General features: G+C 42.4%; 1 protein-coding gene across 3 annotated transcripts in view; it reads right to left on the bottom strand.

Annotated features, from left to right (window-relative positions):
* The window catches only part of sez6l (seizure related 6 homolog (mouse)-like), a 112,877-nt gene that overhangs the window by 25,337 nt on the left and 70,031 nt on the right, over positions 1 to 17,509 (bottom strand). For all 3 annotated transcript variants that reach the window (XM_085280635.1, XM_085280636.1, XM_085280637.1), the window contains exons 5-10: positions 7,647 to 7,832; positions 7,349 to 7,520; positions 6,839 to 7,005; positions 6,143 to 6,337; positions 5,362 to 5,500; positions 136 to 332 (exon numbers count right to left, since the gene is read on the bottom strand). In XM_085280635.1, the coding sequence (XP_085136761.1) occupies positions 136 to 332; positions 5,362 to 5,500; positions 6,143 to 6,337; positions 6,839 to 7,005; positions 7,349 to 7,520; positions 7,647 to 7,832 (1,056 nt within the window). The remainder of the gene's footprint in view (positions 1 to 135; positions 333 to 5,361; positions 5,501 to 6,142; positions 6,338 to 6,838; positions 7,006 to 7,348; positions 7,521 to 7,646; positions 7,833 to 17,509) is intronic.

Below are 17,509 nucleotides of genomic sequence, written 5' to 3'. Positions count from 1 at the left end.
AAAATAGAAGACCCAAATGCAGAAGAGAATGGATGGATGGATGGATGGATAAGTAGATTTTAAGATTCTTTTTCACAGCTTATACTCTTTTTTTAACACTTAAAGCAAAAATAGACCTTTAACGGTTATTGTCACCTATATAGTTGATAATAAAGCCTTCCCCCTTGCCGAAGACAAGCCCCGCCGGGTCAGAATGGAAGGTCACAGTCAGATCAGGGGTCGTTGAGGAAAGCTTGAAGGGGCTGCTGCCTCCAACATAGCGTCCCAGAATACGAGTTGTGACCTCATCTCCATCGGTGATCGTCAGCATGTCACTGTCACTGATGTTGAGTCTGAAGACAAGGAGGAAGGGAAAGAAATACTGCAGTACAGCTAATGATATCAGTTCAAGATGAGTTATAATGATTCAGAACACATTTGTATAAACAGCTGACTGTGTGGGAGACAAAATGACATCAAAGTCTAAATGCTGCATTCATTCACAGGAGTATGTAAGCATGACTGCAATGTTTTTGCCCAAGACACGTTTGATTGATCACACCACAGTGGCTTTGAAAAGATGTAGTTTGCAAGATTTTGAATACTGAAATATCTGAAAATATTATATGGCATACCAAAACAAGTGTAGCTGGAACAAAGCTGCCAGAGAGTTTAATTAAACTTGTCCATTCCCTTTTTATATAATTGAAAATTGTATAATAACTTAATTTAAATAAAACAATAGTAAAGCCTTACTTAAGGTGAGTTATTTACTTTAAAATTAATTTCACAATAGTGCTTTTGGACTGTTGGTGAGTTACAGATATTCCTTTTATTCGAGCAGGTATCAACTCATTGTTAATATCAATACTTATATACAAATTAAAAGGAGTAGTTTCTGGTTTTTGAGTGGATGTTTTTTTGTCAACAGTTACATGACCAAACTGAAACCGCTCACATTTCTGTGTGTTAGAACATGAAGTGAAAACTAAACATTGATTATCTTAAGCTGCATCCACCCTGGAAACAGTTCACTCACTGCACAGCACTTTGATGTTGATGGCTGCTCACTTGCATCCAGGCTTTAGTTGCCTAGGTGATTCACTAGTGTATTTACTACCAGGTCATATGTCAATCAACATTATTCTTCCCTCTCATAGAGGGAATCTTCGAAGTTGAGAAAAGTTAGCTTGGGTCTCTCCCACCTCATGTTGCCAGCAGTTATTTTGCCTGTAGTCGCTTGAAATCACTGAATGCTACTTTGTGCGGCCTGTGGTTAACACATCGCTGCAAATCACTTCCAATGTGCACACAGTTTCACCTTACACTGTAAAATCATGTACAATATATACTTTTTTACTTGTTTTTCCCAAGTTATTGTTAGCTGTAGGAAAAATCTTAATTTGGCCAAGCTTGTGCACACAAACAACGAATTTGTTTTGGTTCACTTTGCTGACTTCATGAAAAAAAAAAGAAATGCTTTGTTGAATAGGCAGTATAAATAACAGTTTACTCTCTGTTTTAAGTGAAGTTAACTTAAAGCAATCAAGTAACAACAAAGAAAACATTTACATTAATTCACGAGTAGGAGGAAGCAGTACACTAAACTGTGATTGGTCTGCCAAAAAGAAGAGTTTCCACTTGGGTACAAGTATGCCCAGTAGCTCACTTCAAATCTAAACCACTGGCTTAACAGCATCAGAGAGCAGGATTATTACCATTTTGGAGGATCATGTTCTCTTTTGAAACAGTTAAAAAAAATCTTGTAATCAGTGTGTTTAAATTTGTTTCTCAGTGAAGCTGACAGCATTTAATGTTTGTTAAAGTTAACTTGCTGTTACTAAATTACTTAACAGTTGCTGCACAGTTAGACTGTTAACAGATTACTTTTCTGGGTAGATGTCATGGGGCTGGATTTGGCAGAAAAGACTAGCTGTTCTTACCACTGTCCATATTTGACCTATTTTTGCAGAAAATAGAAAGTCAGAAAGTTTAAAGCTTGCTTTCTGCTTCCCTGAAGTTGACAGAATTCGGTGTGGCAGAGGGTCTATACTACGAAGCAGGATTTTGGATTTAAAATGTTTTTTCTTTATTTTCATGACTAGTTACATTGTAGATTCTTACTGAAGGCATTGAAACTTTAATGAACATATGAAACTTTGTAGTGAACAAAAAACTGTGAAATAATTCCGCCTCCCTGGGAAGTCTATGCCAGGGTGCTGGAAAAAAGAGTTCGTCCGCTAGCCGAACCTCGGATACAGGAGGAACAATGCGGTTTTCGTCCTGGTCGCGGAACACTGGACCAGCTCTTTATCCTCTCCAGGATACTTGAGGGTGCATGGGAGTTTGCCCAACCAGTCTACATGTGTTTTGTGGACTTGGAGAAGGCATTCGACCGTGTCCCTCGGGGTGTCCTGTGGGAGGTGCTGCAGGAGTATGGGGTGTCTGGCCCATTTCTACAGGCCATTCGATCCCTATACAACCGTTGCAAGAGCTCGGTTCGCATTGCGGGAATAAGTCGGACTCGTTCCCGGTGGGTGATGGGCTCCGCCAGGGCTGCCCTTTGCCACCGATTCTGTTCATAAGGGCTTTCACTTCAGTGGCCTCAGAATCTCATCTCTGATTTTTGCGGATGATGTGGTTCTGTTGGCTTCATCGGGTGAAGGCCTCCAGCTCGCACTGGAACAGTTCGCAGCCGAGTGTGAAGCAGCGGGAATGAGGATCAGCACCTCCAAATCTGAGGCCATGGTTCTCAGCCGGAAAAGGGTGGAGTGCCCACTCCGGGTCGGGGATGAGTTCCTGCCCCAAGTGGAGGAGTTCAAGTACCTCGGGGTTTTGTTAGTGAGTGATGGGAGAAGGGAGCCGGAGATCAACAGACAGATTGGTGCTGCGGCCATCTGACAAGGATGCCCCCTGGGCGCCTCCTGGGTGAGGTGTTCCAGGCATGTCCCACCGGGAGGAGGCCCTGGGGCAGACCCAGGACACGCTGGAGAGATTATATCTCTCGGCTGGCCTGGGAATGCCTTGGTGTTCCCCCGGATAAGCTGGAGGAGGTGGCTGGGGAGAGGGAGGCCTGGGCTTCTCTGCTTAGGCTGCTGCCCCCGCGACCAGGCCCCGGATAAAGCGGATGAAGATGGATGGATAATTCAAAACCTGTTTTATATTTTAGATTCTTCAAAATAGCCACCCTTTGCTTTGATTGCTGCTTTGTACACTCTTGGCATTCTCTCGATGGCCCGCATGAGGTATTCACCTGAAATCATTTTTCAAAAGTCAACAGTCTTGAAATAGTGCTGAGCACTTACTGGCCCCTTTGCCTTCACTCTGTGGTCCATCTCGTCCTAAACCATCTCGATTGGGTTTAGGTCAGGTGACTGTGGAGGCCAGGCCATCTGACGCAATCACTGTCCTTCTTGGTCAGTTAGCCCTTACACTGCCTGGAGGTGTATTTTGGGTCACTGTCTTGTTAAAATTAAATGACGTTCCAACTAAATGCAAACCAGATGGGATGGCATGTTGCTGCAGGATGCTGTGGTAGACATCCTGTTTCAGTGTGCCTTCAATTTTGAATAAATCCTTCTCCATGCTTCACAGTGGGAACCATGCACATAGAGACAATCCATTCACCTTTTCTGCACTGCACAAAGACATCACGGGTGGAACCAAAGATCTCAAATCTGGACTCATTAGACTCTTCTAATGTCCATTCTTTGTGTTTCTATGAGCACATATATCTCTTCTGCTTTTTGCTTTTCCTTAGTAGTAGTTTCTTAGCAGCTGTTTGACCAAAAAGGCTGTTTTACACAGTCTCCTCTGAACAGTTGATGTAGAGATCTGTCTGCTGCTGGAACTCCCTGTTGCATTTATCTGGGCTCTAATCTGAGGTGCTGTTAACTTGCCTTTTCTGGGGTGATGACGCAGATAAATTTATGCTCAGCAGCAGAGGTGACCTCTCTTCACCATACCGTACCTGGCTTCCCACTGTGACAATTTCCTACTGATGTATACAGCTGGACAGTTGACACCCCTTTACCTGCTGGGACAAAATGGCCCCCGGCCCTCTGTTCAAAGTGTCCGTCTGCAGAATAAAAGGTAGGGAGAAGTTAGGAGTGTAGAGCAGGGGTTCCCCACAGACAGCTTTCTTTACCTGCACCCTTTCAGGTGAGATCAGTCAAGGGTTGGTCAGGCCCGCCAAGCCTGGCATGAACTGGAGGTAGTAACCAGCCAGCCCCAAGGACCCCCTCACCCCTTTTATGGTCTTGGGACAGAAATCGACAGCTGCTGTTTCATCCATCTGTGGATGCACCTGCCTTCATCCAAAGAAAACCTCAAATACTGTACCTCCCTTTGTCCAACCACACACTTCTTCGTGTTGGCCATGAGCCCTGCCCTGGAATGTGGCTGGGAACAAGCCAAACAGAAGTGGTAAAAACCGTACAGAGTGGAGAAGGCCATTTTTTCTTTGAACTCTGCAGACAAGGGTATCTGCCAGAAGCCCTTGGTTAAACCTAGTGCTCACTCCACTGTTCATGGTCGAGGAGCTCATCGACCTGGGGCATTGGTTAGGCATCATCCTGTGACACCTCATTTACCTTTCAGTAGTCGGCACAGAACTGTACAGAGTAGTCCTGTATTGATTGTCTGTTATATGTAGCACCATGGTCTTGGAGGAACGCTGTCTTGTTTCACTGTGTACTGTACCACTGCACATGTTTAAAATGACAATAAAGCCACTTGACTTGACTTGAGAACCAATTTTTCTTCTCCACAAGAAGTAATTAACTTTGATATAGAAGAAGGGAGCAATACAAGTACTTTATCTCCTGGTGAAAGATGCCTGAGTTTGTCCCCTCTGTTGTACAGATGCTCCTAACATTCCTGGGCCTGGAGAAAATTTCCCCTGTATTTAATTTGCAGCAGATATTCGTGGATGTCCCCATGCACACACCTAACCTCCACCCTCTCTGCCTCCAAAAAAGTTAAAGACAAAAGTTAGGTTTGGTTGCGTCAAACTTTGGAAGAGAGCAGAACTCCAAAAGTTGATTCTGTTCATCTGGACGTAGCGTTTTGTGGGAGTAACATTTCGTCACTCATCCAAGTGACGTCTTCAGTCTCAGCTGACTGCAGGTTTCCCCATCCTTATAAACAGTACATTTGCATTATTAAGATTAAGGAACTGACCTCCCAGCCCATTGTTCCTTCAGTGGGCTGGTTTCAGTCATTATGCACATGTACTGTATGCACAAAACGCTACGTCCAGATGAACAGAATCAACTTTTGGGGATTTATTTACCTGGATGATTGAGCATGTATCAAGACGAAGAGAGCAGAAGTTGTAATGTGCATGAGTGTGTATGTATGTGTGTTGGTGTTTTTCCTCACAGTTGTACATCAAGCAGCACCCGCTTGTCCTCGCCAACATGTATCCTCCAGCTGCAGTCCTCTCCTTCTCCATACCATTCTGGCCAGTTTGGAGACAAAATTAACCCTCCTGGACCCGACAAATCACCTCCACACTGTGCTGCAGAGGATAGGTGGAGGACATATGGCAGAAGAAAATGTGAGAGTTCCTGTTTTGAGAACTAGAATTACTAAACAACTGTCTTTTCTGTCTATGTATTTTTTAGTCATATATAATTCACGTCCAGGAATGAACACACACACACACACACACACACACACACACACACACACACACACACACACACACACACACACACATACACACACAATTAAAATTGCTTAAAATCTAAAGATTACATTTTATAAGTTTTTCATGATCTGCTCCGAGACTAAGCTCATTATTTTAATGTTTTCTTTTGTAATTAGGTTCAGTGCAGTAAGTGGTCAAAGCAGATTTTGATTCAAGAATTGAAATCATATGTGGCAGAAAACAAAGTGTGTTAGCCTGGGTTACAAGTCAAATGGATAAAAAATACCACCTCTAGTTATTGTAATAATATCCGAATAACAAATTTATTATTTTTACACCTACTCATGAATAGGTGGATAAAACAGGTCGAAATAAGGTTATGTAGTTAAGGAATTCTGTTGAATCTGACGTGAAAGGTATTTTGACAGAACCCTCAAAAATAGAACATTTATGGTCTTATCCTAATCTGTCATGAAGCCTCCTCTCTTCACTTTCTGCCTTCATTTTTACCTTTGCACAGAGGCTCAGTGTCATTCCAGTATGGATCTCTGGCACTGATGCATTCAATCACAGGGGGACCTTGCTCTAAGGAGTGGCCTGGATCACAAGTAAACTGAACCACTGTTCCAACTCCATACAGAGGGTCGGAGGTGGTGAAGTTTCCATTCTGAAGATATGGCTCGTAACAGTGGCCGCGTTCAAAAGCTGAAAGAGAAAATAGAAAGCTCTGTAAAATGAATACCAAAATGTTTATGCTTTTTTGAATGTGATTTTTCCTAACACATCGCCTCCAATTTACAATAACTAAATGTCAAATGATGTATAGTTTTTGCATTTATTATCTGTTAAACCACACATTTATAATAAATTGTATAGAGATTATTCTTTGGTTGTTTTCTTCTCTTCATTGATACTGACAAACATTTTGAAGGGTATTTTTTCCATCCTCTGGCTATTTGAGACTGCCAAAAACAACTAACATGCTGGCTAATATAATGATTAAGAACCTGCTCGCTTCCTGGCAATCTATTAAAAATCTGATTAACAGTCCATCTGCAAAAATAAACACTGGTCTTTTTACCAGTGGTCTTCTGTTTGCTTACATAATTATGCATTAATTACAAATATAATTGTTTGAACTGCTCTCCAAGAATGTAGTTCATGTTTAATTTTTGTGCCCAACTAGATCTACAGTGGCTTCTGCACCTTCATAGCGGATATTGAATCCTGTGTTGTGGTTGGGCTGATCCGTGATGAATTGGATTCTTACAGCTGGACCTTCGCTGATCACTCCTTCAAAGGGTATCTGACCCCCCCGACCTGAATCAAACAGCACCACAGAGCCAGCGTCCAGCCCACTCCACAACACCAACCTAAGGCGACACAGAGATGGTGTTAATGAATGGATTAGTGGTGTGTGATAATACAAAATTTAGTACCAATTGAATACAGTGCCAGTACTGCTGATATCAAGAACAGGTATCTGATCATTTTTATTGTTGTACATCTCTTTAAAGTAATTCCCTGTGTGTCTCTTTGTATCTTTTGTGGTAATTACTGATAATTACCAGCGGTAATTGTTTAGTTTGAGATCTTTCTGCAACTCTGTGCGGTCTTTTCTGGTTTTAGTCATTTTGCATCTGACCCTTAGGGCCTTTGGAGCTGTACCTGATATGCCTATTCAGATATCCATCCATACAATATGGTTGCTTTTACCTGTCAGTTGGTCCCAAGGCCAGTCTCTCCAGGTGGAGATGCAGCCTCTGGTCTTTGGGTGCTTCAAGGGACCAGGAGCAGGAGCGATCCAAGGTGGCATTAGGGCCATGGTGGGGAGATGGGGAGAGCACTCGTCCCACTGTAGCATTCTTCACTGTTCCCCCACAAAGAGCTGAAGAGCAGAACACTCAATTTGAATTTGTTAGTGGAGTATCTTTCACAAAAAGTGAAATGAAGTATCCTTTTTGCTACAGAATTTTAAGAAAAACTGTAAAGAAACCGTTCTATACACACTCACCCCTGCACACAGGTTCCTTATCACTCCAAACTGGCAAGGAGGCATTAAGGCAGGTAAGCACTGGTTCCCCACGCAAGTGGTAACCCATGTGGCAGTGAAAGCGCGCATTCCCTCCAGGGAGCAGGTCCAGTACAGATACATCTCCGAAATGAGGTCTCTTTGGCAGGGAGCAACTCAGCCTGAAGACTACACAAGGATAGAGGAATGTGAAGTAAGTGAGTACTATTACAATAACATTAGGTTAGTTTAGACCAGTACACAGCAAAATCTCCAGTGTTAAATTAACACTAGAGTGTCTATATGGGTCCACTCCTCTGAGTGTTAAATACAACACTGTTGAGTGTTAAATTAACACTTTTGACAGTGTTATATGTTTAAAAGTAACCTAGTCAGCTTTGAAGATTAACAATGGCTAACACTGAGCAGTGCTGATTTTGTAACGCTGGAAAATAACTCAAAATGTTAGAAATATTCCAGTGTTAGAAAATCAGCACTGCTCAGTGTTAGTCTTTGTTAGCGAGTCACAGCTTGAGGGCAGCAAAAAAAATTTTGTTTTGTACCTGCGGGCCGTGGGACATCATAAGTTATTAATTGAAGACACCAGGGACTACTGTTATCCATGAAAATCTCAGTTACAATACAGCTTCCCATCGCTTGATGGGAGTTGTTTAATCAGCCTAAATAAGCAAGCAGAAGAAGACCCCGTTTGCAGTTAGCAAAAGATATGGAGAAGCTCTTAAAATGCAAAAATGAAGATGAAAGTGGCAAGCCCACCTCCCAAAAGGCAAAATGTTTGTACAAGTATAACTCTGACTTCCTGAAGTATGGGTTTGTGAATGGAGGAAACGAGGCAGACCCAATGTGTGGAGTGTGGACTAATGCTATCCAACGAAGCACTGAAGCCTTTGAAATTAAAATGCCATCTCGAAACCAAACATCCCACACTCGCAAGAAATATTAAAAGGAGCTGCTAATGCAGAAACGGTGTGTTGTGTCACTGACTGGTAACTCTAATTGTGTTTTAAAAGCTACCTCGTATCCAGACTTGTGGCACAGAGTAAAAATTCTTTCACTATAGCGGAGGAGTTGATTTTGCCTGCCGCTGTACATATGTGCCATGACATGATCAGAGAGGCTGCTGCAAAGAAGCTACTGACCCTCCTACTCTCAAACGACACTATGAGCCACCGTATCACAGACATAGACTTAGATACGGCATCAGCTTCTGGAAAGAATAAAAAGTAGTCCATTTTTCTCTTTGCAACTAGACGAGTCCACTGATGTCACGAATGGTGCATTGCTGCAGATTTTTGTTCGTTATCGCTGGGACAGCAGTTTGCATGAAGACATGCGGTTTTGTGGAGAGCTACCAGCACGAGCCATGGCTCAGGAATGTTTCCACTGCATTGACAACTATTTCACTGAGAACGACCTGGACTGGCAGAAATGTGTTGGGGTGTGCATTGATGGTGCAGCTTCAATGACTGGCAGGCATCATTAGGCAGATCTTTGATAGTGCACCAGAAGCTAAATGGACCCACTGTTTTCTCCACAGTGAAAGCCTTGCAGCAAAAAAGATGTCACCAGAGTTCCACGAGGTGATGGATGTAAGTCTAAAAACTATCGATTTCATTAAAAATAACTCCAGATGTTTTGCCAAGCTTTGTGAGGACATGGAAGCAGATCATGTCCATCTGCTGCTACCACAGTGAGGAGAGATGGCTTTCAAGAGGAAGTGTTTGTTTGAACTGAGGAATAAGGTCTCTTCTTTTCTCACGGGGAAAAAAATCTCCTCTTGCACATCATTAAGCTAAACTTGCTTATCTCTGTCACATTTTTTTCACTGCTGAACGAGTTGAACATCTCACTTGAAGAGAGAAACAGCAACATGTTTTTTGTTGCAGACAAAGTTGAAGCTTTACAAGAGGAAACAGGAAAAGAGAAGGACATGTTTCCACTTTTGTGACCCTGTCTGTCAGCACCTTTCACAACTGACAGAGATATTCGATGAATATTTCCCTGAGGATCCCAGAGAAGGACACATGTGGATTTTGGACCCATTTTCTGCGGATCCCGCTGAAAATGATGTTGCATTGCCCTCACATCTGCAGTCCCAGCTTCTGGAAGTTTCCACCGACAGCACTTTAAAGTTGGGGCAAACTGGACCTGGGCTTCTTCTGAATTGCTGTCTCAAAAGGAGTACCCATGTCTGGCACTGAGAGCTCTGAAACTCTTTCTCCCATTCACAACAACATATCTGTGTGAATCAGGATTTTCCATCGTGGCCTCAACCAAGACCATAGCCCGACTCTGAGAATGAGCCTTTCCCCCATTCCACCCAGACTGGACCTGGATTTGTGTCTCAGAGGCTCAAGTGTCTCATTAAGAGGTGAACATAAAAGGGGAGTTGCAGTTTACCAAAAAAATGTTGTGACTGTTGTTGTTCATTTGTCTCAAATATAAAGACTAACTTCTGGTTCTGCCAATGAAAAAAAGTTTACTGCTGAAGCAACTTTCATATTCACTCACAGATTATAAGGCTATATTTTCATTTGTAGTTTATTTAAATTTTATAAGCTTATTCATTTATTATTTAGAAAATATTTTGAGTATATTTATTTTATCACCACATTATTTATCCAATTTTTCCCTTTTTTCTTGTCTCTTTTGCTGTAGTAAAATTGAATTATTAATCATTTTTGTGTTATTAAGCCTGACTTGAGCCTTTCAATTTCTACTTGCAGTTTGATTTGTTCCATGAATAGTTAACCTTTTTGGCATTTTGTTGTATCTGCAGGTTCAGATTTGATTTAGTTATTAAATATAAATCAAACAAAAAGAAACTTTAATCTTTTCAATACATTGTTAATATCTGAATGGGCCCTGGGTTTTTTTTGTAGCGGAAAAGTTGGGCCCAGAGGTAAAAAAGGTTAAGAACCCCTGGACTACACTATGCAATCACTTAAACACTGGAATCCAAAGTATAATCAAATAAACATAATATAGATATATAAATAATATATAAATATCTTATTTGAATTATTAATGGAGAAAAAGCAAGAAACAGAGACTGGTGGGTGAGCTCCAATCACTCCTATCAGCAGAGAGAGAGCAGGTCACTGTGCTGTAAAATCATTTAAATATCTCAATAAAACACCACCTCTGCTTTCAAGGAGAAAATAAAACAAGCAGGAGTTTTCAGTTCTGACATCGTCTGTTTTAAAAAAAAATTTTTTTACTTTCAACAGAGAATGTAATTTGCAGCATTTCGTGACTTAATCCTCAATTCAATCCATTACTCGCATACTGGGTTGCCATAAAGAATACATTAATACCATGAAAACACATTCATTAATCACAGGCAATCTATTTCTTAACAATTTTAATGACAGATGTATTTTTCCTTTCCTATTTTTATTCCCACTGACACTCCTCTTGTGAATATCTAAACAACAACAGGAGTTATGCAGGTTCACTATGACCACATCACCACAGTAAAACGCCATGCCAGTGTTACAAGATAAAAATTCAGGAAAGTTTTGCCATAGTTCAGAGGCTCCTCAGCAGAGGATGATTTAAAGATGTGCACGTCAGGTCATCTACTGATTGGAAGGTTAGTGGTTCAATTCCTGGCTCCCCTAGTCTGCATGCCAAGTATCCTTGGGCAAGATACTAACCCCAAGTTGTTCTCTGATGCAGCCACCAGAGTGTGAATGTTAACTAGGAAGCAGTGAAAAGCATAGAACAAAGTGCTTGTGTGAATAGCCACATGTGGCATGCTGTGTAAATACTGTTAAAATGTTAAGTTACATAATTTCATGAATATATATAGTTTGCGTTGAAATGTCTTTATTTGAAATGTACATGTGTAAGGTGAGAGCTAGTGTCTCGTGAGAATACCCTTAACGAGAGCACACGAGACTTTTCATGGACTGCGAGGGAGCAGATGTCTCTCATGAAGCGATTTAAGCTAAAAGTTTACTAAAAGAAAGGGCAATACAAGGACTTAAGGACCTCTTTTCAGGACAAGCAGCCAACGAGGTATTTGTCATTTGAGAAATGTTTTTTATTTGTGTTTGGACTTAATATGTGTACTGTAAAGTTGCTAATTGTTTGTACTGTTCGCTCGTGACCAGTTCTCACGGCGTAATGGCGTATTGGCGTAATGGCGTATCGGCGTACTGGTGATGGTGAAGCTGAGGAGAGAAGGCCCAAGTAATAAACGCCCGTTTCAAAGAACCGACCTGTGTCTGTGTTGTCGTGAAGAGAGCTACAGTGAGAACTCGCCTGCTCAACACGGGTAGGAGAGGACAGGATCGCCGCGGATGACGAAACGACGCGGATCCGGTGCATCACGTCAGATAAGCAGAGTGCATAACGCATATCGGCACAGCATTAACAAGCAACGGTGGTTAGACTGAGTTAAAGCGCTAATTTTCACGTTTAAGATCAGGAGAAGCTCTACCACAAAGTGAAGTTAAGGTGGTGTGAGAAGTGGTTAAATGTGAAAATTGCAACTAAGGGACTCATCTGTTATTCTTGCTTGCTTAATGTAGAGATTAATCCAATGTGTTTGCATTTATAGTTGTTGTACATCACAAGGTTTATAGAACAAACAAGTAAATATTTAACAAGCTCACAGGTTATGAGTAATTTTGAGTTATACAAAATCTGCTGAGTTTAAAGGGCACCTTATGTGAATTTTAAAGGGGTACTATACTGATGTGAAAACTTGAAAACCTTTAGTAATGTAAATGATAAGGATTTAAGGTATTTCTAAGTACATTTACACTGTTATTGTATATTTGTGATAAGGTGATTTTTGTTGTTCTTGTCTGTTTGAAACTTAAGTTCAGTATTGAAGTCAACAGTGTGTTGGAAGACTCATACATACATTTATGAACCTTAATTCAAATTAAGTTTATTGCAACTTTCACTTACACATAGTCCAGAAGAAATCTAGTTGAAGTTTAATAGCTGCACAATCACACTGCTATAATCTCAACATGTCTAACATAAGCAGAGAGACCTGCCATAAAGATGCTGAACAATCCGCTCAAGCTGAAGCTACTGTCACTGAATCTGCAGCAGAACTAGAGGGGCTTCGAAGAAGTGAGAGGGCGTGTACCCTAACAGAAAGGGGAAGAGCATACCAAGATGAGAGACTGAAGCACATTCAACGCAAATACAAAATCATCTATGAGAAGTGGAGGTGTCATGCACGAATAGGCAAAGAGTTATTAAGTGGTGATGCTTCTAAGGATGAGTTAACTGAGCTTATTGAGAACATCAAAAGCACCTGTTCTGATGTAAAGGTGGTTTATGAGGAGCTGCGTCAAGCGCAAACCCCTGAACCAGACCTGCGGCGCAGGGTTGATACATGCATGTCATTCTCAGAATTTATTATTCAAAGAGCAGAGAGACAGCTTAAAGGTCATGAAGCAGATAAAGATGAAGAGTCTTGGCCTGATGCTGGATCTGTTCTAGGCTCAACAGGTTCTGTTTCTAGACCACTGTCTCGTCATGTAGTTCTACCCACTCTAGCAGCCACTCTGTCAAAAGAATAGAGGCTGTAGCTGAAGCTGCTGCAACTCAGGAAGTCTTGGCAGTGTTGGAGGAGCAAGAAAGGGAAGAAACAGAACTTCAAATGTTAGAGGCTGAGAACCTAGCCAGACAGCAAGCAATCCAAGATAAACGTAGAAAACTTGCACGCCTAGAAGAAGTAAAGAAGCTAAATGCTGCTAGAGCTCGAGTGAGGGTCTATGATGAAGCTGAAGAAAACATAGAAGCAACTGATTTGTCGTATGGTAGTGAAGTACTGCCAGAGCTTAGAGTCGCTGACTCCACAGTACTTCCAGTCACAACCCATTCTCTCAATGCATCAAGTCCCCCATTTATTCCTCAATCCCTAGCAGTCACAAGTCAAGCTCCTTGTCCACAACAGCTACCTCAGTCTCCTCCAGCCTCAGTGTTGAGGCCTCAAGAGCAGAATAGCTTAGATCTGGTCAATGCACTAGTAGAAGCTATGAGTGCAAACCGGCTCCCAACACCAGAGCCTGGGGTGTTTACAGGAGATCCCTTGAAGTTCAAAGACTGGCAACTGTCCTTTGAAACATTAATAGAAAGGAAGAACATCCCAAAGAATGAAAAACTGTATTACCTAAGAAAGTACTTAGGTGGCACAGCAAAGAAGGCCGTGGAAGGATTTCTTCTATTGGGCACAGAAGCAGCATATGACTCAGCCTGGAAGCTTTTAGAGAAACGTTTCGGAGACCCATTCCTAATTGGGAAGTCACTCAGAGACAAGCTGCATGCATGGCCAAAGATAGGTTCTAAGGATGCTTGCGAGCTAAGAGAATTTGCAGACTTTCTCAAGAGCTGTGAGGCTGCCATGTCTCATGTCAAGATGCTGGAGGTCTTGAATGACTGCGTTGAGAGTCAGAGGATTCTGCTGAAATTGCCAGATTGGTTGGTTTCCAGCTGGAATCGCAAAGTGATGGAAGTCAGACAAGTGAAAGCTGAGTACCCACCATTCAAGGTGTTTGTTGACTTCCTATCAAAGGAAGCAGATCTTGCTTGCGATCCAATTTCCTCAATACAAGCACTTAAGAGTGTTGAAAGCGAGAAACCAAGGCATCTACGAAGCCAAATAGTTCAAGCAAAGACTCTGACCACAACTACAACACAGAGCAGTATTACATCATGTGTTTTCTGCAAAAGGACAGGACACATCCTAGACAAATGCCGAAGTTTCACAGAAAAGACAGTTCAGGATCGTGTTAAGTTTGTACACACAGAGAAGCTTTGCTTTGGATGTTTGAAGACCGGTCATCACTCAAGAAAATGTGATAACAAAAGCACGTGTGAGAAATGCCAAAAGAGACACCCAATATGTTTGCATGACGATAAGTTCAAGGAACGTCAAAGGCCAATCCACCTAAATGCAAGTGAAATTTCAAAGGACAAGGCAGACACCACAGAAAGGACCGCAACAGCCACTTCCAACAGAGTTATTCAAGAGGGTCTAAGCACACGAACATCTTCTATCTTGCCAGTCTGGGTGTCATCTATTAAGCAGCCAGATCAAGAACTGCTAGTTTATGCACTCTTAGACACACAGAGTGATACCACCTTCATACTAGATGAAGTAGCTCAAGGCCTGAACACAAACAGAGAGAATGTCAGTCTGCGACTGTCCACAATGTCTGCCAAGTCGACAGTTATTCCATGTCAGAAAATGACAGGTCTACAAGTGAGAGGATACAACTCAGAGAAAAGGATTCCACTACCACCTGTTTTCACAAGAGAATTTATTCCAGTAAACAGGCTGCACATTCCTACCTCTGAAACAGCTCTAAAATGGCCACATCTAGAGCAACTGTCAGAAAAGATTCCACCACAGTTGGATTGCGAAGTAGGCCTTCTTATAGGCTACAACTGTCAACGAGCCCTCCTCCCAAGAGAGATCCTGTCTGGTGACGAAAATCATCCATATGCGCAGCGGACTGATCTGGGCTGGAGCATTGTTGGTTGCTCACATTCAGCAAGCGACAACAGCGATCCAATAGGATTCAGTCATAGAATCATAGTACGACAAGTGACACCAACTGTGCATCCATCAGTTCAGCTAAAGAAGGAAGTGCACTTTGCGTGCAGGACTCAAGTCAAAGAGATCAACCCACTTGACATAATTAAGACTTTTGAATCAGATTTCACAGATCACTCAACAGATGATAATCCAGTTTCTCAGGAGGACCTCCTCTTTCTGTCTAAAGTGAAAGCTGGAATAAGACAGAAGGAAGATGGCCACTATGAACTTCCGCTTCCTTTCAAGACAGACAAACCTAATCTTCCAGACAATAAACAGTGTGCAGTTCACAGGCTCAGCTCATTAGAGCGTCGACTGAGGAGAAATGAACAATATTACACGGACTATGTCAATTTCATGAATGAAATCATAAGTAGAAGAGATGCTGAGAAGGTGCCACAGTCTGAATTAGACAACCAGCCAGCATGGTACATACCGCACCATGGTGTCTACCATCCCCATAAGCCCGGGAAGATCCGTGTGGTTTTCGATTGTTCGGCACGCTACCAAGAAACCTCTCTAAATGACCATCTCTTGACAGGTCCAGACCTGACTAACACATTAGTTGGTGTGTTGTGTCGATTTAGAAAGGGTCCTATAGCCATAATGTGCGACATCGAAAAAATGTTTCACCAGTTCCACGTTGCAAGGGAACATCAAGATTATCTCAGGTTCCTCTGGTGGGATGGAGGTGATTTGGATTCTGAACCCTCAGTGTACAGGATGAAGGTACACCTCTTTGGGGCAGCTTCATCCCCCGGTTGCTCCAACTTTGGACTGAAATACCTAGCTTCACAAGGCCAAGGCAAGTTCAGCAAAGAAGCCATTAAGTTCATCCAAAGAAGCTTCTATGTAGATGATGGCCTGACAAGTGTAAGGTCGACTGCTGAAGCTATACGCCTGGTAAAGGAATCAAGAGCTCTGTGCAAAACAGGAAATCTACGGCTACATAAGTTTGTATCCAACGATGAGAGTGTGATTGCAACAATTCCACCACAAGAATATGTTCAGACCAAAGATCTAAACATGGCTCTAGGAGAACTTCATATCGAGCGAGCACTTGGAGTTCAGTGGTGTGTTGAGGCGGATGAATTTCAGTTCAGGGTGGTGGTAAAAGAAAACCCACTGACAAGGAGAGGCGTTCTCTCAACTGTTGCCTCAGTCTATGATCCACTAGGTTTCGTGGCTCCATTCCTACTTATCGGCAAACAGATTCTTCAAACACTGTGTAGAGACAAGGTAAGCTGGGACGAACCTCTCCCCGAGCACATCCAGCCACAATGGGAGTCATGGCTCAAAGATCTGCCTCATTTGGCAGTTCTAAAGATTCCAAGAAGCTACCTTCCATCAAACTTTGGTGAAGTCTCACTATATGAGCTTCACAACTTTTCTGATGCAAGCTTCAAAGGGTATGGTGCATGCTCATACCTTAGAGCGGTGAGTGAAACAGGACAGATAAGTTGTTCACTTGTCTTGGGGAAAGCAAGAGTAGCCCCTACCAAACTAACAACCATCCCAAGGCTTGAGTTATCTTCAGCTGTGACCTCAGTCCGCATTGGTGATATCATTAGAGGCGAGCTGGAGATTGAAAATGTGCAAGAGTATTACTGGACTGACTCAAAGGTGGTCCTTGGCTATGTGAACAATGATGCTAAAAGGTTCCAAACATTCGTGGCCAACCGCATCCAGCGAATAAGATCTAGCACAAAACCTGAACAATGGCGACATGTCAACTCTGAAAACAACCCAGCTGATGGAGCCTCAAGAGGATTGACTGCAGTTCAAATGAAAGAATCTAGCTGGCTGAAAGGACCCAACTTCCTTTGGCAGCAAAATCTCCCACATGAAGTGGGAATGGTGGGAGAAGTTGAGGCTACTGATCCTGAACTTCGGAGAGCACATGTTCATGCAGTTAAAGCAAGAGAACAGAATCCAATGGTAAACCGTTTAACTAAATTTTCTGACTGGTCCAGAGTGGTGAGAGCCATTGCCAGGCTCAAGAGATTTGTCAGAGAGTTTAAGGGATTTCAGTCGAGAACTAATGAGTCGACTAATCTTGAAGAACGAAGAGAAGCAGAGATCTTCATCATCAAACTCGTACAAGAAGACGCTTTCGCTGAAGACATAAAGAAAATAAGAGGCAAGAAGGAACACACTTTGAGCAGGCACAACGGGCTACGCCAGCTGAATGCTTTCCTGGACGAAACCAATGTTCTTAGGGTGGGAGGACGGCTGTCTCAGTCAGCCTTACACCATGATGTAAAGCATCCTGCGA

This window comes from Mchenga conophoros, linkage group LG7, assembly GCF_057382185.1.
Source record: "Mchenga conophoros isolate Kocher_MC1m ecotype Shallow Benthic linkage group LG7, M_conophoros_male_GT1.1, whole genome shotgun sequence".
NCBI lineage: Eukaryota > Metazoa > Chordata > Actinopteri > Cichliformes > Cichlidae > Mchenga > Mchenga conophoros.
Note: the sequence above shows the minus strand (reverse complement) of the source record. Positions and strands in the feature narration are given on the sequence as shown.